Source organism: Nyctibius grandis, chromosome 15 (assembly GCF_013368605.1).
Source record: "Nyctibius grandis isolate bNycGra1 chromosome 15, bNycGra1.pri, whole genome shotgun sequence".
Taxonomy (NCBI): Eukaryota; Metazoa; Chordata; class Aves; order Nyctibiiformes; family Nyctibiidae; genus Nyctibius; species Nyctibius grandis.
Window position 1 is genome coordinate 6,403,304 of NC_090672.1, and position 20,451 is coordinate 6,423,754.

The following is a 20,451-nucleotide window of genomic DNA, read 5'->3' on the forward strand; positions in this document are numbered from 1 at the left end:
TCTTGAGAGGTTCAATTCAGGGAGATGAGATAAACTCCAGTCGGTGCTTGGAAAGAGCTGTCACATGAAATTGCAAATCCAAGTGTGAGGATTCATGACAGAGCTAATAAAAAAAAAAAGAGATGGTGTTTTATAACCAGAGACTACAATCCTGCTGCCTGATTCTGAGCAGGAGCAGGAGGGAGGAAAGCAGTAATAGCTGATTTTTGAACTGTGGTGCACTGAATCTACCTAAAGTCCAGTAAAGCGTCTGATACTGCATCTCCCAGGAAATTCTTAGGTTGGAGAAGACAGGGAGAAGCACAAAACCTGTAAAATTAATAAGGAATTAAATCACAAGTGAGACTGAAATCCTGTGTTGAGAAAGGAGCCTGTTAGTGGTGATAGCACGGATGGGAAACCCTCCTGATGTGGACCTGCAGGCCCCAGGAAAAGCTCTGCTCACTTCGGCAGTCGGATCTCTGGAGCAGCCAGATGTTTCTTTCCTCTCTGCTTCCCCCCTGGCAAATCAGCCATGTGTGCCCTGTGCTGCTGCTGGCACGGGGACATCTGCTGGGGTTGGAGGCAGTGGCTGAGGGCACTGGAAGAGGTGGGAACCTTTTAAAATGATAATGAAAAACTAAAATGATGCTCACTTATGAAAACAATAATTGCTAAACCACTTAGCCCCTTGGGCTGGTAAATACTAAGAGCAGAGACAGACGTTTCAGCAACAGCAATCAGCATTTGTTATTAGCTGGGAGTTCATTAGTTGGAAAGACGGGAGAGAAGCAAGACATGGGTTTGGTGTGAGCTCCCTGTTTAACATGGCTCAAAAAAAGGCAAATGCAATTCTCGGAGGGAACAGGTGAGATGTTTCCCTGGCAGGAGCTGCTTTTGTTGTGTAAGATGGGGATGAGGTTTCCTCTGCAAACCTGTGTGGATTTTTGGTCTTTCGTGTCCAGGTCCCCACAGAAAGTCAAGCTGCAGAAAGACTTAAGTGGGTCAGGGCAGAGTCAGGGTGCGGGGAGGTGACTGGGGTGGTGTTGGGGATGGGCAGACCCGGTGCCACGTCCAGTTCTGCAGGTCAAGCTCACAAAACAGGATGTTTTCTGAGATGGTGCTTTCCTTCAGACTCAATGCAGGTTTCAGGAGAAGGGTTAAACAAGCCAGAAGTTGGCCGTCTTGCTGGTTGCCTTAAAATATTCGGAGAGAGTTCATCTGGATAAAAATTGGCCCCGAATGTTATTTTTGATTGACTCTCTTCCTGGAGGGTTTTGCAGCAGTAGAGGATGCAGATACATCAGTGCGATGCTTTCTAAATGTCCCACTTTGCCACTGGGCCTCTTTCTCTCTTCTCTCCCTGATTTTTCCTGCTGTGTGAGAAGGGCTGCTGGTCTAGAAGGCAATGGAGATATTTCTCCTGCCTCCTGCCCTGGGTTATTCCTCTAGGCAAAGGCCCCTTTCCACATCTTGAGCCACTGTAGCACTGCGGTTAAGTGCACTCAGATCCTCCTTCTGCCGGCACCATGCCATGGTAGCCTTGCTTGAGCCTAGGGGTTTTTTTTCCCCCTGTATGCTTTATTTTCCAGACTGAGGTGACACTCAGTGCCCTTGTAAAGCAAATTGAAATGTGTTGTGCAAAGTTTTGTATAAAAGCGTGTGCATGTGTACAAATGTGGGCTGCTGATGTTGCAGCTGGTGTTGTCAGCAGACCCAAGAAACCAGACCTATCTCTAGGTCCAGATTTCTTTCCTGTTAGAAAAACGTAGCTAATTAAAGCCTTCTCCTGAAAGGAATTTCTCAGCCACGCTAGAGGGGTAACAAAGCAAAAGCTGTGTCCTTAATCCTGCCCTTTCATCTCCTGGAAATTCCTTCCTCTCCTGTCTCTTTCTCTGTGTCCTGATTGTTAAAAGAAATGAAAAATAATTTCCACTTGGAAAAAAACCAAGACAACAGAACTCCAGCCCAGCTGATCACGGCAGAAGCCAAGGAGACAGGAGCTGAAAGGAGGGAGCCGTTAATGAAGCATCAGTGGCTGAGCCAGGGGCAGGAGCTGGAGCCCATCCAGATGGCACCGCTAATTCCCTGCATCCACTTCACACGCGTGTCCTCTCAGGGAAGAGCCCGGCCGAGCGGCTGCCCTCCTTGGTGCTGGTCAGCCACAGCCTTGTCTGCAGCCCTGAGAGGGAATTTGCCAGGATTACTCCAGGCCTCCATCTAAATTCCCTCCATGGATGGGGAGTGACACCCTCCCCGCTGACCGTTGAGGGGAAATGGAGCCCCAGACTTTGGTTTTTGGTGTTGCATTCCTGCAGGGATGCATCAGTGCTCCGGGTGCTGCTTTTCCTCCATGCTGGCAGGGAAGGGCTGGGAGGAAGGAGCGGAGGGTGCAGGGAGCAATGGGAATGGAGGGAGCAATGGGAACGGGGAGCAGGGCTGGTAGCTTGGGCAGCCAGGGTGCATCAGCATGGCCCCGATGGCAGAGCGTGCTGTGGCCAAGGCGGCAGTGCCCTGTCTGCAGCCCGAGCGCCCGCAGCTCCCCCTCATCCCCACTCAACCCGGATATTCGTGTTTCCTGGCCTGACAGATAAGGCGGCCTCGCCGTTAATCAGGAGGCCTGGAGAATGGGATCAACGCGAGGCAGGCGTGCGGCAGAGTTAATCGCCTTTACTCCCTGATGATGGATGGAGTTCATTGCAGGCATTAATCGAGTCTGCATGTGTGCACTGGGCAAAATGGATTAGACACTGTGCTTTTGGCAGAGGCGCGTCCCGAATCCCTGGGCAATCCTGGAGGATGCCCGATGCGGTGGCGGTGCCAGACGGGGCTGCAGTGCGGTGGTGTGGTGTGGGTGACAGAGGGATTACGGCTGCCAGATCCTGGGGAGAGCTTAGGTGTGCCCCCAGTTCTGCTCTGCAGGTGCTGGCTGTGCCTCTGTCTGGGGACAGAGCTGGGAGGTGGGTCCTATCTGTGGCCAGACTGTGCTCATCTGTGGAACCACTTTCCCAAATGACCTGTAGAAGCTGCTGGGATGGTTCCAGTTGCAACCAAACATCTCCAGTTCTGCAGCCTCCAGATCTGCCTGTTACCCAGAGGAGACGCAACTGCCTGCGTGGTGAGGCTCAGATGGGAACAGAGCTGCAGCATCAGGCAGCAGAAACCACTTGCAGGTGCCTGGAGACTCTGGGAAAGGGCTGTTCTGGATGAACAGGAATAGGACCTGCCATCAGATCCCAGCCCTGGTCACAGCTCTGCACAATCCTGTATAAAAGGCTCTTTTCTTCTGGTGTGAGATCGGGGCAGGGCAGAGATGAGGGAGCTCGTGCCCCAGCTCCGATCCGGGCTGCAGGCGAGTTTGGACATTGTGGACTTGAGGAGCTGTGTCTTGGAGGCAACACAAGACTGTCACAGGCAGCATGAGGAAAATGCTCTTCCTCTGCTTCAGACTGGTGTTGGAGGCACCAGCCAGTGAAAATAACCCCAAGAGCTTGTCCTCCAAAGGGAGAAGCTCAGCCCGAGGAAGCAGAGGGAAATGCGCGATTCATGGACTGTGCTGCAGCACGAGCGTCACACCACAGGGAGCGGGGTACGGATTGACATCTTGGCCACCCCGCAGCACCTGCTTCTCCCTTAGAAACGAGCAGCTCGGGGTATTCCCGGTGGGGAGACCGAGCCCCGATCTCTATTGAAGCGATGCCGGTGGCCTGCACGCTCCCTGCCGCGCGGCAGCTGGGGGTTGTGATACTCACTGACAGCCAACGAGTTGCGGTTTTCCAATGATTAATGATACCTCCCTCCTGACGGGAGCCATTCAGCCTCCACGGTGCTGGATGATAACAGAGTCAGGGTGGAAATCGGGTATTTCCAGTGAATAACATTCAGCACAGGGAGCGTGGTGCTGGGGTTGCAAGTCGGTCTATTCCCCCTGGGTTGATCCTGGAAGGGGGACCTAGGTGATAAATGTCTCTGACCTTCATTTCCAGGATCGGTGCAAGTGGATGGGCAGAACCCAAGGGGTTTGTTAACAGTCATTTTCTTTTTCCCCTTCTGCCTTAAGTGCAAAGCCCAACTGACATCAAAGCAACAGAAAGTCTAATCCTGTTTTGAATCAGTGCAAGTACACGCAGTGAATGTTAAACAGGGAATCCGGCAGCAAAAAAAAAAGGAGGATTATCTTTAATTTCCTGAGAGAAGGACTGAGCAAGGGAGACGGAGAGAAAAGAAAGGCACAGGACCAGAAAAGAAGTCACTGTCAGCACAGGGAGGCTCGTGGAGGAGAGGAAAGCAGGCGGACAGGGAGGATAGTGAGAGTGGCAGCACACGTGTGCCTGGAGAGGTGAGTCCGGTGGGAGCCGAGCATCGGCAGGTGGGAAGGCTGCTCCTGCTCGGAGCCCCGTGCCAGCGCCTGCCCAAATTCCCACGTGGGTGCAGGGGGAAGGGATGGTGCGTAGGGTTTGCCATGCCAAGGCAGAGGCTGGTGAAGGCTTTTACTCCCAGCTCTCACATGTGTTCAAGCTGCGGCTGTGGAGTTGCTTTTTGAGGGAGCTCGGAGCTGGACTCCAGCGGAGTAATGTAATCGAGGGCTGGTTACCTCAGGTTGCACGTGTGTGTGGAATTTCTTTGCTGCAAAACACTGTAGTTGAGCAGAGCTTCCTAAATGGCCTCCAAAGCCCTGTTACCTGCTGGAGAGCTGACTCTAGTATGGTTTATGTGGCTGTCTGCCACCAGCGGGTACCACCAGCTCTGCAAAGGGCAGTCACTGCTGCTCTTCATACCATGGCTGATGTTCAGCTTCGTGGGGCACGTGCACGTGGACCTGTGTCCAGGTTTGGGCCTGAGGCTGGGATGTGTCCTGGCATTGAAGCCCTGCCTTTGGCAGTGGCCAGCCTGAGGCTGCAAGTAGTGGCTGTACTGCATGTGGTGTGGGGCCGGAGGTGTCTGAGGCCAAACCAGCCCCAAAACCCCTCTGCCAGCATCTGGTCCCTGGGAGCACAGCATCCTCCTCTTCCTCCTCTGCAGTGCATCACCTCTGGATGAAACCCGCTGTTTTTTCCTCCTTGGGCTTCTTCCAGCAGCAGCTATTGCCAGGAGGGTTTATAAAAGGTGATGGAGTAAATACATATGTAAGTACCTTGCGTGTCTGGATCCCCCATCCTTCTCTAGCTTCGCCCTTGACATTGTGGCCAGTGAGGAGGAGTGCTGAGCCAGGTAGGAAATGCCTGTCGCGGACATCATGCGGGAGGAGACAGACGCCTGTGCAGGGAAGGGTCCCTGGGGATGGGATGTGACTGCTGAGCACTAGGAATGAGTGTAAGACTTGTTGGGCTGCTTATGGACAGTACCAAAGCCCAGCAGTGGGGCAGCCGTCACCTTTTGGTGCTCGGTGAGGCCAGGCACTGCGGGGATGAACGTCAGGAGCTGCAGGAAGGGCTCCTGGGGCTGGCTTTAAATCTGGGCAATAACCTACTCTGACCATGAACTAGGAGTGTCCGGGCAGCGGTGTCTGCACAAACGCCCAGGGAAAGCAATCCCGTCTGCCTGGGGGAAGGCATGGCTGCCTTCACGGCTGCCTCTGCTCCCGTGTCAGCCTGAGCCTCCCCCTGCCCGGCTGCGAGAGGCAGCTTTAGGGTTGCAGCAGCAAGGCTTCGGGTCGAGCTGGGCCCGTCCCCTGCGGTTTTAAACAGGAGGAGCTTAAGCCGTAGCTGAGAGGGCAGAAGTATGTTTCCATCCAGCTGGTTCATAACATACTTAAAATGTTTTGGATGTCTGATGCGGGCCTTTGCAGCCCTCCTACCCGTTCCTGCTGGGCGTGGATGAGCTTGCCACAACTTTCCAAGTTTGGCTTTCAGGGGGGAGAGTTGGGAGTGGGCGTTTTGCACTCTCGGATCTTGGAGCTGCGTCTGTCACAGCCTCACCTGGAGCCAGCGCTGGCAGCAGAGCTGCCGTGGTTGCTGCTGCAAGCATCGCTGCTGCCAGTGGGGCTGCTCCCCTCTCTGGTAGCAAATACATCACTTCGATTTGAGGATGGGGTAAAAAAAACCAGTCTCAGAGTAGAGAGGAGGGGCTTGAACAGCTGCTGGGTCTGCGAGATGAGCCGGGATGAGCTGCGGCCATCAATCAGCTGTACAGACATGGGCTGGGGAGAGCTGGCAAAGCGCTGAGCACTGGCATTTGGAGTCAAAACCACAGCGACTGGAGGAGCAGCTCATTGCTCCTCCCCCCCAGCCCCTAACCCAAAAAAGCTGCTTTGAAATGTTGCGTTGAATTTAAAAAACTCCTTCGCAATACTTTGTAAGGGGCCTCTAGATGGCAACATCGACCTGGAGAGCTGCAAGCAGGAGCAGGGGCCCGGCCCGACCCGAGCAGCCCAGCCTGGGTGGGACTCCCAGGCTCCGCACCCAAACTGGGGAACACGGATCGGTGCTGCCTTGGGCACCTTTCTGCTGGGGCTGAGGACAGGACAAGGGTGCCTGCGCCCCAAAACCTCCCCACTCACTGCAAACATCTCACCCTGGTGCAGAGAAGTAGCAAAATGTTAAAGGGTTTTTTCTGCAGTGGAAAATCAATGGATGCTCTTGGTACCCGCTCCGCGGACACAGGGGGGTACATGTCATGGTGGGTCTGTCGGCTCTGCAAGGCGGACATGGCTGGAGCTGCTGGCAGGTCTTTGTGCTGGGATCACCCACCAGCTGATCAACCTCTGAGAGTCAATGGAAAGCTGCGAGACAGGCGGTAGGAAACTGCTAGGCGGTAGGGGCTGCTGCCTGCTCATCCCCGCTCTGCTGCCTGCGGGCAGGGCCATAAAGCGAAGGCGTCGGGCTTAGGTGCGGAGTGGGGAGTGCCGATATGTGGTTTAACGTTCAGAGGCTGCACTAGAAATTGTGGATTTCTAGTCAACCCTCCAGTGGCACCCTCCATGCAAAAGGCTTGTGTGACACCAGAGATTAAAGCTTAAATTACCCGCGTGAGTGTAACTGGAGTGGCATAACCTTTGGGTGGGAATATCAGTGCAGCATGCCCTTACTGCAGTGTAAGGGGATGCTGCTGGAAGGCATCGGGATGGAGAAGTCCTACCCCTGCCTGAAAGAGGATGCACATTTTGTACAAAGCAGGGCCTGGGCTCCTCTTTTGCAAAGGCGGTTTAGTCTGTGCTCAGGGAGCTGCAAAGCTTAATTAAGATCCTTAAAAGGACAAAAGGTGCTACATAAATTCAGGGGATTATTACAAATGTCACTGAGCTTTACAAGCTCTGGCAAAACTCACAGGAGGAATAACAAGACCTTTCACTTCACAGCCCTTCCTAGCAGGGCTACTTACAGCTTCATGCTTCAACACAGCAGCCTTAAAATGTTGACATTTATAATTACATGTGCATAATAATCTCTTTATTCCTGAACTGAAAAGACAGGGTGTGCCTTGAAAAGTCAGTTCTCCTCCTCCTCGACGAGGATCCCCCTTATTGGGGTTGATCACGAAACCATCATTTGGTGAAATGTCTTGGGGCCTGGTTTGAAGAGGTACCGGATCTTTGCAACTCCCGCAGGGAGCTGTGGGCTGGGCACTTAGTGAATAAAATCAAAGCCTCTGTGTGTTTTTAATCTGATTAGCTGATGATAATCCAATGGTATCATGCAGCAAAAGCTGTCCAGCTTTATTAGGCAACTTCTTGTTTTAAGAGAATTGTGCTCGGGGGAGCACTCTGCTCTGATGTTTCTGTTGAGGACTGGCAGAAATGGGTGATTTTTGGTGGTTTTAGTGCTTTGTGAAAGTAGGATTAATTTGGGGCTTGGACAGCTCGGGAGCGGTGGAATTCTGGTGCCATGAGCAGCTTTGTCCAGGCCCTCCGCCAGGGTGCTTGGTGGTGGAGGGGGCAAAGGGCTGAGTGGGTCGGACTGGGGCTGAAGGTGGGGGATTGTCCCCTGGGGCTGGTCCCGGACCCCCGGGTCGGTCCCGGGTCGAGAATGCGGGATCGGCCCCCCGGGCTGCTCCCGGACTCCCGGATCGGTCCCGGGTCGAGGATGCGGGATCGCCCTCCGGGGCTGGTCCCGGACCCCCGCGTCGGTCCCGCCCCCCGGAGCCGGTCCCGGCCCGTGTTGGCTCTCCAGCCGGGCCCCGTTCGAAGCGAGCCGCTCGCCCGGGAGCCCCGGGGCATCCTCCGGTGCGGGGTGGGCGCGGTGCCGGTGCGGCGCGCTGCCGCGGCCCTGCCCCTGCCCAAATCTGCCGGCGCATCACGGTGAGTGACAGCAGCCCCGGCCCTGCCCAGCTCTCACAACCCGCCGGGCTTTTCCAATCAGGCCGGGCCGGGGAGGGATTTCCTGCCGGGACGGGGCCGGCCCGAGCGGGACTTTACTGAGCACCGCGCCGCCCTGAGCCGGGCAGCCGGGACCGCGCCGCTCCGGTCCCGTCCCGGTCCCGCTCCGCACGGCTCGGCGGGTTGTTGCTCGGCTCGGTTCTGTGCTTCTCGCTGCGGCTCGGTCCGGAGCGGTCCCGCACGGCTCGGTCCGGTTCGCCCCGGTGCGGCGCGGCCGGGAGCGCCGGCAGGTGAGTGGGGGCCGCCGGCTGCGGGGCCCGCCCGGCTCGGGCCGCTCGCAGAAGCAGCGGAGCGACTCGTCTCGCTGGGGGTAAAAATCCCCCCTGAGCCCTCCCCGAAGGAGGGAGCGGCCCAGCCCGGGGTCCCGGGGCGGGGAGGGGGGGAGACGCGCCCGGTGTCCCCCTCGCCGCCCGCCCGGCCTCGCCCCGGCGCTTCCCGGGGGCTCCCGGGGGGGGCGAGCTTCCCCCGCCCGCCCCTTCGGGACCCAGCCTCGGTGCCTGCCGCTCTTTTGCATCTTTCCTTCTCCGCTTACGTAATTGTTTTGTTTTTGTTTTGTTTTGTTTTGTTGTCTCTTCCCTTCCCTCCTTTTCTTCCCGGCGCCGCCGTTGGCTGCGGGGATGTTTGGGATACTCGGGTTCTCCAGGTGGATTCCTGGGCTTGGACGGAGGCTCAGCTCTGCTCGGCTGGGAGGGATGTTTGCTGTTACTTGTCCAGCTTTGTGAGTTCCTTGAGTTTTACCTTCGCTGCTCCTCTCTCAGGAGGCTGAAGAGGTGGAGGTCGGTGTTGAGAGCTCTCAGTACCTCCGAGTTACTCGCTGAGCCTTGCGTGCCCTCGGAGAGGTGGGCAGCAGCAGCACGGGGCTGTTCTCTAAGCGAGGCCGTGCAGACTTTTTTAATAAATGAGTATATAATCTTAGCGCCCTCACGCTCGCTTTTTGTGAGCGCTTTTGAAGAGCGGCACAAAGTTGGATGCAGCCCATGGGGTTAAATGAAATAGTTTGGAGGACGATGCAAAGCAAGAGATTTCGGGAGGGGATTTGTTTGCAGCAAGAGGTTGGTCTGAGTCAAGTGGCTGAAACTTTGCTGTAACGTAGATAAGCTGGCGCGGGTGCCCCAGGACATGGGGAGGTGACGGGTGACCTCAGCGGGCACTGGCCTCAGTGCCTGGTACCGAGTCCCCAAGCAGCCCCAGTGCCGAGGGGCTCATCAGCTGAACGAACTGTGGGCCCCAGGGGAGCGATGGCGGGGGGAGGCACCCCCAGCTGGGGTGGGAATCTCACCATCCCCTTGTCCCTGAAGCTGAGCCAGCACCAGAGCATCGCCCCTCCGGCTGCCCTGAATGCTGCTGCACCCGGGGAGGGCTGGAGCACGGGGAGCCCATGGGGGGTCCGTGCTTGTGGGCAGCTGCAGCTTCCAGCTGTACCGTGGGTGGGCTGAGCGACGCTGTGCCATGGGACGCCCCTGCTGGTTTTGCCCCCCAGCCCCAACCCAGGCAGGACCTCTCTTCCCACTGTTGCCTTCTCTCCCCTGTGGTTTCCATCCTGAAAACAGTGACCTCGATTGCTCGGAGGAAGCAACACCCGCTATTATATAAACGGCTGAGGGCGAGCGCTCGGGGAAGGGAGACGGCACGCCTGAGCCACGGCCGGGGGAAACGGAGTCGGTTCCGATCCAGCCCGGATCAGCACAGGGGGAGGTGTGGGGTGATCTGGTGCCGGCCTTGCAGCTGGCACGGCGCGTGCTCCCTGCCCTCCTGCGTGCACGCTCCTCCCCGGGTGTCAGAGCAGCCTGCCAGATGCGTGGCCCTGAACCAGGAGGGATTTTCTCGCCACCCAGTTTGGGCAGCCTGGGCGCAGCAGGAGAGCACAAGCTGGGAGGTGTGACCCTGTGCCCTCTCCGGGGTCCCCCAGCTGGCCAGGACATGGGCTTGATCCTGTTCTCCTGAGCGTGGTTGTGCTGCTGAATTACACCTAGCTTCTTACTTGGGCCAGAGAGAGCTCACGTACTGGTTAAAGAGTGTCTCGGGTCCTAGGGCACTGAGCTTCACGGGTAATTTGGAGGGTGAGGGTTCACCTCTGCATGGGAGGGGAAGGGTGCCGGGCAGGCTCACCCACTCCCATGGGCTGCCGAGGACTTTGGCTAAACCTCCCCAGCTCCATTCGTTGGGTGCTGCCAAGGGAGAGGGGGAGATGCTGTGGTGCCCCGAGCCGCATGTGCTGCCTTTAGGGGGTGGCGCGTGTTCCCAGCAGTGTGGAGAAGGAGCTGTGCCCCCATCCCGTTCCTCAGCCACGTCCTGAGAGCACCCTCGGGAGGTTTCCTCCGCAGGTTCTTCCCTCTGTTTAACACAAAGATGAGCCAAGTCCCGCCAGGACTAAATATAGTCAAAGTATTCGTTCTTCGGCACAGATACAAAAGCTGTCGCGACGGAGCCGGGAGGTAAATGGCCTTTGAGGGCTGACTCTGCTCTTCCCCTCCGCAGGTCCCGGGCTGCCGTGCCGGGGCTCGGCTGTGTGCGGGGCTCCCCAGCGTGGCTGCAGCACCGTCGCCAAGAGGAATGCTGAAACGAAGGGGCTAATGAGCACCAGAGAGGGAGGATCTATAACTTCCAGATGGCGACGAGCCTGTAATCCCTTTGGGAAGAATTAGGGACTGCTCAGCGCGGCAGAGCCTGGCGAAGGGAGCAAAGCACGACACCTCAAGCTCTGGGAGCGCTGCAAGAGGCCGAGGGCATCCCCATGCTGACTGTGCCAGCCGCCCTGCCCTGAGCCGCCTGGCTGTGCCTCCTGGAGCCCTGGTGCTGCCGGGAGCCCGTCCCCGAGCACTGAACTATTTCTTGTTTTAACTGATTGTATGTTCTTCAACCAAACCCCGTCCGCATCCTGCTCCTCCCGACGCAGAGGGGGACTTCTGTCCTTAACAGAAAGACTTCTTCCTTCTGGTTTTTATGTCCCGTGGGATTGTAAAGCATCTTTCTTGCTGGATTTCATTTCCCATCAAAGTGTGTTTTGAGGAATTACAGGCTTATGCCCATGGCTTTATAAACCGCCAGGATCCGAGGGTCTCTGCCTTCCGTGCGGCTGCCGCTCCCACCTGCCTGCGATGGGGCGAGAGCAGGAGCTGATCCAGGCCGTGAAGAACGGGGACGTACCCGGTGTGCAGAAGCTGGTGGCCAAGATCAAGGCGTCCAAGAGCAGTGAGTACCCAGGCGCGGAGCTGCGGGCTCCCTCTCCCCGGCTGGGCACCGCTGCCCGTCCAGGGGTGCGAGTCCCGGCAGTGGGCTCGGTGCCATCCGACCCAGGGTGCGAGTGCTGGCTCTGAACCCCAGCGCACGAGTTACGCTGCGGTCAGCGGCGGGAGCGCAAGCGCAGCCCGTGCGGATGAATGGCCGGGCTGTAAGCGATCCTCCCGCCATGGCTGGGGTTCGCCTCGGGCTTGGGGCCAGGGGCCACGAAGTGGGGGCCACTGAGCGGGGATCAGCAACGGGGAGCAAAGCCGCTTTGGGGGGGGACGCTGCTACAAAAGGGGTTTTAGCGATTGCTGCTCGCTCCTGGCCATGTTTATCTTGTGAAAAATTATCGTCCCAGCCAGTCGACTGGAACCAATCGTCAAGCCTTGAATTTCAGTCTGGTAATGTTTAACCCTTCAGCAGGGCTGTTTTCTTGCACGCGCTCTTGGAAAGGTCAGCGGCAAGCGTGGCTCGGAGCGAATGTCGGGCTTGCGGGGGTCCCCGAGGGCACCGGGGTCCTGCAGGCGCTGCACGGCGCCTGGGGGAGATGAGGAGGGTGGAAAGGTGGGGGAGTAGATCAGGGCTCGTACCACGGTGCCCTTGTAGAGAGCTGAGCTCCTGGTCGCTTCTCGTGACCTACCGAGAGACGGAAACTGGGAAAAGTAAATAAAAGGGCACTCGGCGTGGTGTGTGGCTGGGGGAAGGTGCGCGGTGGCTGCCCGTGCTGCGGGAGCCACTCCAGGCAGGGGGAGGCTGAGGAGTGCGGGACCCCCCCGGCAGGGCTGCACGTCGTGGGGGGTCTCTGGGTGTGTGCGGGAAGGCTGAAGGGGAAAAAACTGTCCTGGGGAGGGAGAGGGGAGACTCGGGCAGGAGAAGAAGCTTTAAGGCTTCTTAGGAGCGGCTCAGGACAGAGAGGCTGGTGCTGAGAAACGTGAGTTAGGCTGAGGATTATAAACGTGAGAAGGGGATAAATTCTCCTGGGTCAGCTGCTGGAAAGCTTTGGCTGGGGCCAAAACTTTGCAAATCCTGACTGCTGGGCCTGCAGGAGGGCTGGGGGCCACCTCCTCCTGCCTGGTGCCCTCTCCCCAGGTGAAGGGACTGGGTGCCGTTGCCTCCATTGGCAGCTCGGGGACTGCGCCCTACGGGGTCCCGGAGCTGGAGCGAGAGGTTTGCGTGCAAGGTGGGTTCAAGGACACCCCCAAGGCAATAAATAACGTCAGGATGTGAGTGTTCCCCCGAGCTGGTGTCCCATGGCCGGGCAGGCTGGGGTGCCCGCAGCTCTCCCCACCTTGTGCACCCAGAGGGGTGAAGTTACACTTGTTTTCTCCAGTCGCCTCCAGTAACTCCCAGTTAAACCCCGTCTGCATTTTCTCTCTGGTGTCTTCCCCTCCCTCCAGCCGTGGGGCATCCACGTGAATGTGTGTGTTTAACTCCCCCGCTGCAGCGGCGTCAGCAGCTCCCTCTGCTTATTTTCATTTTATTCCTTTATAAGGAGGGAGGAGCAAAAAGCCCAGACCCCTGCAAGGCCACGGCTGCAAGCCCTCAGTGGGGTTCCCCTGCTGGACCCACCGTGGGGGGCCTGCTTGGCCCCAGGGGCTCATCCCCTGCACAGAGGGCATCGCCACTCCCCATCCCGTACGGTTCCCTCTCCCTTCTTTCCCTGATGCCATGTGAGCTGAGCATTTGCTGCTCATTAAAGTGCCTTTTCCATATGACAGGATGAGATGTTGATTTTTTTTTTTTTTTTTTTTTTTTTCCCCAAATCCCTCTAAGAGTCCTTCTGCTGTCTCAGTGGATTGGGAGCTCGGTTGCTGTGATCAGCCCTCGGGGGCTTCCTGTGCCTAAAAAAGTCACCACACATAAGCAAAAATCAAGGGCCAGTCCCGGCAGCGGGAACTTCGGGGACACGTTGTTTAATATTCACCGCGCGCAGCCGCCCTCTCCACGCAAGCGCCGCCGTACAAGTGGGTCACAGCTCCTATTATTATAAGGCGGTGGGGCGGGCAGGGAGAAAGTTTCGGGGGCAGGAGCAGGAGGAGAAGGGCAGGCAAGGGCAGACGCCCCACCTGCGGGAAGGGGACGTCAGGACGATGCTGTGGTCACTTCTGCAGCCGGAGAGGGGGGGTCTCCTCCGGGAACGCCGGGCTGCTCCTGCCCGGCCGGCCGCGCTTTGCTGAGGTTCCCTGGCGCAGCGATAGCAACGTTCTGCTTTTTAATTTCCTTCTCTCTCTCCCCTCCCCTCCGCGTTGGAGTGCTGCAGAGTTTAATTGAAATTGTTAAACGACCCGTCACGGCTTTGGCCTTTCTCCCCGGCGATCAATCACGTCCCTGTGCTGGCCGCACTCCCCACCAACGCGCCAGTTGGCCGGGCTGGGGCTCCCGGGGGAGGCGAGGGGCAGAGCCCCCCGGATGGGGCCCTCGTCCCTGCCAAGGGGGGACAGCTCCTGAAGCCGGATGGTGCCAGCAAGGTTTGGGTGTCCCCATCCCTGGCCGTGCAGGACTAAGGGGCAGGGGATGGGGGGATGCTGGGGTGATGCCCCTGCGATAGCCGGGGGCTGGGGGAGCCGTGGAAGGTGACGGGAGCTGGACTCACTGTTTGCCTTCCTCGAGGGAGTGGTGAAGGTTTTTGTTTAAACGTGTGTGAAGTGCAAAGAAAGGGTGGCAGCTGAGCAAACCGGCCGTGAGCTCTCAAGGACGGGGAGCGAAGCCCTGCCGGGGTTCAGCCGCTGCCTCGGGGAGGTCCAGCCGGCTTCAGTCAGCCACAGGCCCCGTTTCACCAGTGACTTACCCCATTTCACCAGCTGTGTTGGTGCTTTCCAGACCTTGGGTATATCAAGGACAGGGGATGGATGCCCAGGACTCTGCTCTGTCTGGGCCATCACCCAGCAAGTTGTTAAATGCTAGTGAAACTGCTGGAGGGGGGGTCTTGGCTTTATCCCCCCCACCTGGGTTGGTGCCCCTCATGCTGCATCCTGGCAGCACAAAGCACAGCAAGGTTTTCCCAAGAGTGGTGCTGGCCCTCAGATGCTGCTGTCACCTGTCCGGCTGGGCAGGAGAGGGGTGATGCCGCTCTGCGTGCTGTGAGCCTGTAGCAGGCAGATGTGGGATAACTCGCTCCCTCCCTCCCCCTTAAATTTCCTCCTAATCCCTAGTAGCTCTATCAGCTTAAGCCCCAAAGCGTGAGGTTTAATATCTCTCCTGCGATTTGTTAGCCTTTGCTACTGGCACTCTGTGTGCCCATCCTCTGCAGAAGCACCCGCCCTCCCTTCGTGTCCTACCAGGCTTTTTCCTTCTCTCAGTGCCAGTGGGTCCATAGTTGTTTGGGGAAGAAGTTGCTCCTTTTTGCAGCTTGGGGGTTATTTTGCGATGATGTGGGATGTACCTTTGTGCTGGCTGGCAAGGCCAGCACACTGTCCCCCCTCATCTAGGAGGACCGTCCTCTTCTTCACTGCTGCTCCCAAGGGGGGTTTGTCCCATGCCCTGGGTGCTCCCGGCCGCTCTGCGTGGTCTGGCTCCGGGGAAGAGCCAGCATCGGCCTCTGGCAGGATCCTTATCGTTTCAGGCTCTGTTACACCCGATGGCTTTCCCCGCTGGCGGTGGCACAGGGATGTCTGGGCACCCTGCCCGCTCCGGTCCTGCCCCGGGTGGTGCAGGCGGCTGGACCTGGCTCTGCCACCGAGCCCAAGTGTGGCCCTGGACACATCCCTTGAAGCTCAAGTTTCCGGGACAAGTTCCCAAGCGTCCTCAGCCGTGTCCTCCCCTCCTCTCCCCGCACGCTGGAGGTCTGACGGGCTGGACCGGCTCCGCAGCCGCACGCTGGCTTGGGAAGGCCGTGGGCACGCCTGCGGAGAGACGCCGAGAAACTCTGCCGAAACGGGCAAAACTCCCCGTTCCGCCGCGGCCGAGCCAGGAGCGGGGCGAGGCGCCGTGCCCAGGGGAGCCCGGCTGGCGGCCGCCCCACACCGGGGACCCCGCCGCCTGCCGAAACCTGCTTCTGAACCAGCCCACGGAGGGTGGGAGGGGGAGAAAAGAGGCTTCAAAGGCTCCGGCAAGCGTGGCGGCCACGGGGATGGATGGCGGCAGGGCTGCGTGGTGCTGGGGGGTCCATCCTTCCCTCCTCCTGTGGCTATCGGCCTCCCTGGGATGGGGGGGCTCCTCCAGCAGCCTGGTGTTTGCTTGGTGGGTTTTCCCACCCGCATCCTGGTTGTCCCAGCTCACGGTGGGGTTTAGCCCCTTTTTTTTCTGCCTCTCTCCCCGGGAAGGAAGAGCCTCCTGTGGGCAGCAGCGGTGAAAGGAGTGAGCAGGCAGTTGCTTTTCAAAGCTGGCCTCTAACGGGAGTTGTGTTTGGACAGGGGCCTGGCTGCCGCCGGTGCGCCCAGGGCCGGGGGAAGTGTCACCGTGCTGAGCGCGGGAGATAAGGCATGAGCAAACAGCGTCGCGCAGGGAGATGGAGGAGGCAGTGCTGGGCATCGCCTGGCCCAGCGGGCACGGCCTCCTCGGGGCGCCCAGCCCACGCCCCTCTGCACCCCATCTCCTCATGTTCGCAGGTCTATGTCTACTCCCCTCCCAGGTCTGTGTTTCTGTCCTCATCCTTTAAAAACCCTTTGGTAGGGCAGCCCATGGCTTCCTGCTGTCAGCCTGGGCCACCTGCAGCTGCCTTTTCCCTGCTTTGGGTAAAAGAGTGGTGAAAAAAGGGCGAATTCTGGGCAAGGGGATGAGCATGAGCTCTGTTGGGGTGGCCCTGGGCCATGCTGCCTTCCCTCGGGGGAAGCCGGGCATCCCAGGGACTTGCCCCTCTCTCCAGGGATTTGGAGGTCCTGCAGGGCTGTGGATGGGGCCGAGCTGGTGGCCATCCCCCCCGGTGTCACAGGCGGGAGGCTGAGGTTTGGGGCAGGAGGGGAATTTCCATCCTTCAGGCACTTACTTGTGACTCAGCCCAGACCAGGGGGCTCGGCTCCCCCTTCCCCAGGGCTGCGGGGGCTGTTTCGCCTGCCTGACCCAGAAACACGGGACAATTCTGATGCAGACAGGGAGGGCAGCCCCGAGCCACGGGACGGCACGTGCCCGGCTGCCAGCGGCACATGGGAGCTGTAACGGGGACGTGGCAAGGACACCGCCGTCACGGGCATCCCGTCCTCCGGCTGGGACTGGGGACGTGCTGGGGGCATGGGGCTGGTTGCAGGTGGGAGGAAGCTGGTGCATAAACACTTTCCAGGTAGCAGCGACCTGTGCAAAAAGGCGGTCGGCCCCATGGTTTGGGGATGCTGTGTGAGTACCGCCAGCACTCCGTGGCTTTCTGCCACCCAGCAGAGAAGCTACTTCTAGGTTAAAACCTCATTATGCTCTTCCTCCTCCTCCTTGTGCCTGCTGGGTCCAAAGATCTCGGCTGCGACCTAGAAAGGGGTCGCAGCATCGTCCCTGTTTAGGACAAGCAGGTCCCTGTGGACCATGACAGCATCACCAGCATCACTCCTGCTACCTCTCCATCGGGATCCTGGTGCTGCAAGAAGGTTTTTCTGGGAAGGGGGGAGTGAATTATGGGATCCCAACAGCGATCGACAGCATCCCGCGTGGAAGATGGTTTCCAGACGGTCGGGAGCGCGCGGGCCGCGCGCTCCCGACCGTCTGGAAACCATCTTCCACGCGGCATCGCCCCGGCAAGAGTTAAAAGAGGGGCTGGGTGCCGTGTGTGTGTGTGTGCATGCACGCGCCCTGCTTTGTTTTTAAAAGCGCCTCGGCTGGCCTGGCCCCCCGCCAGACCCGAGGCCCGCCGCTGGCAAAATACTCCGGCAAAGGAGTATGAAAGGGGCAGAAACGAAATAATAAACCACCTTTTTCTGGCTGCTCTAGTAAGCGAAAGGGGGGATGGGGAGGAGCTGCGAGGACTCCGGCTCCCCCAAATCTCATCTTGGCTTCCCCAAAAAATCACGGCTGGGATGGAGAGGGAGGGACCTGCTTGAACCTTGGGGCTGTAACACTGTTGAGGTGTCCTGGTGAGTCACAGACCTGTCTGGAGATGCCCAAACTGCTTGGAAATGGCTCTGCCAGGATGATCTTTATCCTCCCGGGGAAGGGCTGGACACTCTTGCCCATCCCTCGCTCCTGCGCGATGCCCGAGGCTGTGACAGCCTGTGCCTAGGGTGGGTGCGCAGGCACCCTGAGCCATTTGCAACCCCGGGGGAGAAAGGCCAGAGCTGTAACTGAGCGCAGCTTCGATGGCGAGATAAGGGAGCAGGGAAAACCTGCGCGCACACGGCAGGTATGCGGCTCCCGCAGCATCCCAGGCCTGGTGCAACACGTCCGGCTGCGCTTCCGCCAAGCTCTGCCAGCGCCAGGCCCCAGCCAAGGCTGTGCAGAGAGCGCGTGGCTCCCGGCGCTGCCGCTGTGCCCAGACCCCCACCCCAGCCTCTCCCAGGAGCCAGAGCCTGCATCAGCCGACCCCCGTGGGCAGCTGTGCCGTGGGGGGTGAAAACTCTTGGGGTTTCATAACAGCACCCTGGTCTGCGGGCACGGCCGGTTGTGTAAGGCGCCCTGTCTGCTTGCGAAGGGAGTCGGTGAGCACAGCGCGGGCACTGAGTGCCTGGCACAGAGGTGCCCCCGGCAGCGGGGCTGGCTTGGGCTCTCCCACCCGCTTTGCAGGTGCCTCTTGCCCCCTTGGAGCGTTGGTCCCTGGGTCTGGCTGGCTCCTGGCCCTCGTTGCCCTCCTTGAGCAGCCCATCTCGGGGCATCGTCTCGCTCCTTTGCCAGGACAGGCGGGGGTGGGCCTGAAGGGGGTTTTCCAGCTGGAGCCGAATTGGGTGCAAACAGCAACGGGGAGACTGTGGATTGGGAGCCCCATGAACCTTCCCCTCCCGTGGGTGTCCTCTCTCCCTGGGCAGGGCACCCAACTCAGCCTGTGCAGCATCTCGGGGACCTCCCTGATGCACCCCTGCCCCGGCGAGGCCACGTGAGCACCCCTCCCCTCAGCGGCCTCCAAAAGGGGCCAGAGTCCTCCCCAGCAGCTAATCATTGCCGACGGGGGTGCATGGCAGTGGGGATTCCTCTGGGCTGCTCCGGGCAGCCTGAAGCACCTTGGGTTTGATTTTGTTGGGCTGACGCGGGTGGGAAGGGCTGCGTGAGCGCTCTTGGCTTCCCTGAACCTGCTTATCCTGCCGGGTTAAAAAGAGAAACACTTCTCCACGCAGGGGAAGAGGCTCCTGTGAGGAGCCGCTGCTGACCCTGCTCTGTGGCCAAACCCCGAGGGCTGCTCAAGCCTTAGGGGAGCCCTCGGCGGTGCTGGGGCACAGGCAGCCCCTGTCTCAGAGCATCTGTCCTGCTGGTTATATTTAGCAGCACATGCTGGGCTGGAGCTGCTTCTCCATTCCTTCCCGCCCCAAACCTGGTGTAGACAGGGGGGGTCCAGCTCTGAGCCTCCCAAAGTCATGGCTCTGCTCCGTCCCACTGCACCCCACTCCGAACACCTGCAGCTTCGCAGGGCTGAATTCACGCTGGTATCGGTGTCACGGGGGGGTCTTGGATAAACATCTCCCAGGAGCGGGGCAGGTGGGTGCCCCTGCTCAGCCCTACTTGGGGACAAACCAGGCACTGGGATGGGGACTGGCACATGGCCATTAGCTCTCCGAGCCCCCACACGGGGCCGGCCACGTGCCGGGAAGGGACGTGCAGCTTCCAGGGCTGGTTTGCTCTCCCAGCGGGGTTGGCACAGCTCGGAAAGCCGGTTGCAGGTGGGGCCTGGGGATGAGGCAACCCACCGTGATTCCCGGGGGGTGGCACAGCGCAAGAAGGGCTGCCTTTTCCTACGAAAAGGAGCCAAGGGAGGTGGGGGGACCCTTTTTCCCCCTGCGCACCCCCCTCTCTCTCCTCGCCGCCCCCCGGGATGTTGCGAGGCTGCGGGCGGGGGTTTCTGCTCCCACGTCGTGCCTCTGCCGCCAAGTCGGGCTTGCCGGGGCCGTTCCCAACACGCACCCGCCGCGCTGGGAAGGCGTAAACAGATCGGGTTGTCGGCAGGGGTCCAGGGAGCGGGCAGGCCTTGGCTTGCGGCCCACCGCCGCTCGGTCGGGCCGGGGTGTGGGGAGTGCCGAGGCAGGGGGACGGGATGGAGGGGGCCGAACTGGCGGCGGGGTCCCCACAGGCAGTGGGGTCCCTGCGGGAAGCCAGGCGCAACCTTGGTTTGACGAGGGACCGGGGTGCTGCCCCTGCCTCAGTTTACCTCTGGTGCTAAGGTGGGTCTGCTCTTTAGGGGTTCAGAGGTGTTGATGTGCTGCCCCCCGCCCCCCTTTCCTGTCCCTGCATGGGAAGATGCCGACCGGAGCTCAGCCCGTGGACTGGGGGTCCTCATCTCCAGCCCCCCTTATCTGTCGCAGTTGTATTCTGATGCCTTTGACCTTGCTGTAACTCAGCCCTTGTCCCTCCCGCAGTACGTGTGGGGACGGGGCTGCTCTGCATCGCCCTTGTCCCCAGCTGGTCCCTGAGCAGCTGCCGCACGGCTCTGGCGCCTGGGCTGGGCGATGGGAGGAACCCACTGCCCTCCCTGCCGGCCCTGGAGCAGCTGGGACAAGGGCAGGGGGACAGGAACATGGTGCCCAGAATAACTTGGCAGCCGCCAAGGCCCCCATGGGGACAGCGAGACGGACGCGGGGTCCTGGTGCGGGTTCCTGCTTCCACCACGGGGATGGGGACGTGCCTCTCCTGGGACATACTGTGTCACCGGCTGCTGAATGCATTTATCAGTGATTGCCACTTCCACCTGGGGGCACACAGGGAGATGCAGGGCACCACGGGGACACGGGTGTCACATCCCTTGGTCCTGTCACCTGCAGACGGGGTCCCGCTGCAGACCGGGTTCCTGGGGGAATCCTTCGCTGCCGCAGCTGGTTGAAAACATCCCGCTCCAGCCAAGGCACGAGGGAAGCACCACCGGCCAGATGCTCGGC

General features: G+C 59.6%; 1 protein-coding gene across 4 annotated transcripts in view; it reads left to right on the plus strand.

The window, feature by feature from the left end:
- The first annotated feature begins 8,358 nt into the window (after positions 1 to 8,358).
- Positions 8,359 to 20,451, plus strand: part of CASKIN2 (CASK interacting protein 2) — a 34,203-nt gene continuing 22,110 nt past the window's right edge. For all 4 annotated transcript variants that reach the window (XM_068413136.1, XM_068413139.1, XM_068413140.1 and 1 more), the window contains exons 1-2: positions 8,359 to 8,523; positions 10,772 to 11,485. In XM_068413136.1, the coding sequence (XP_068269237.1) occupies positions 11,392 to 11,485 (94 nt within the window). In that variant the 5' untranslated portion in view covers positions 8,359 to 8,523; positions 10,772 to 11,391. The remainder of the gene's footprint in view (positions 8,524 to 10,771; positions 11,486 to 20,451) is intronic.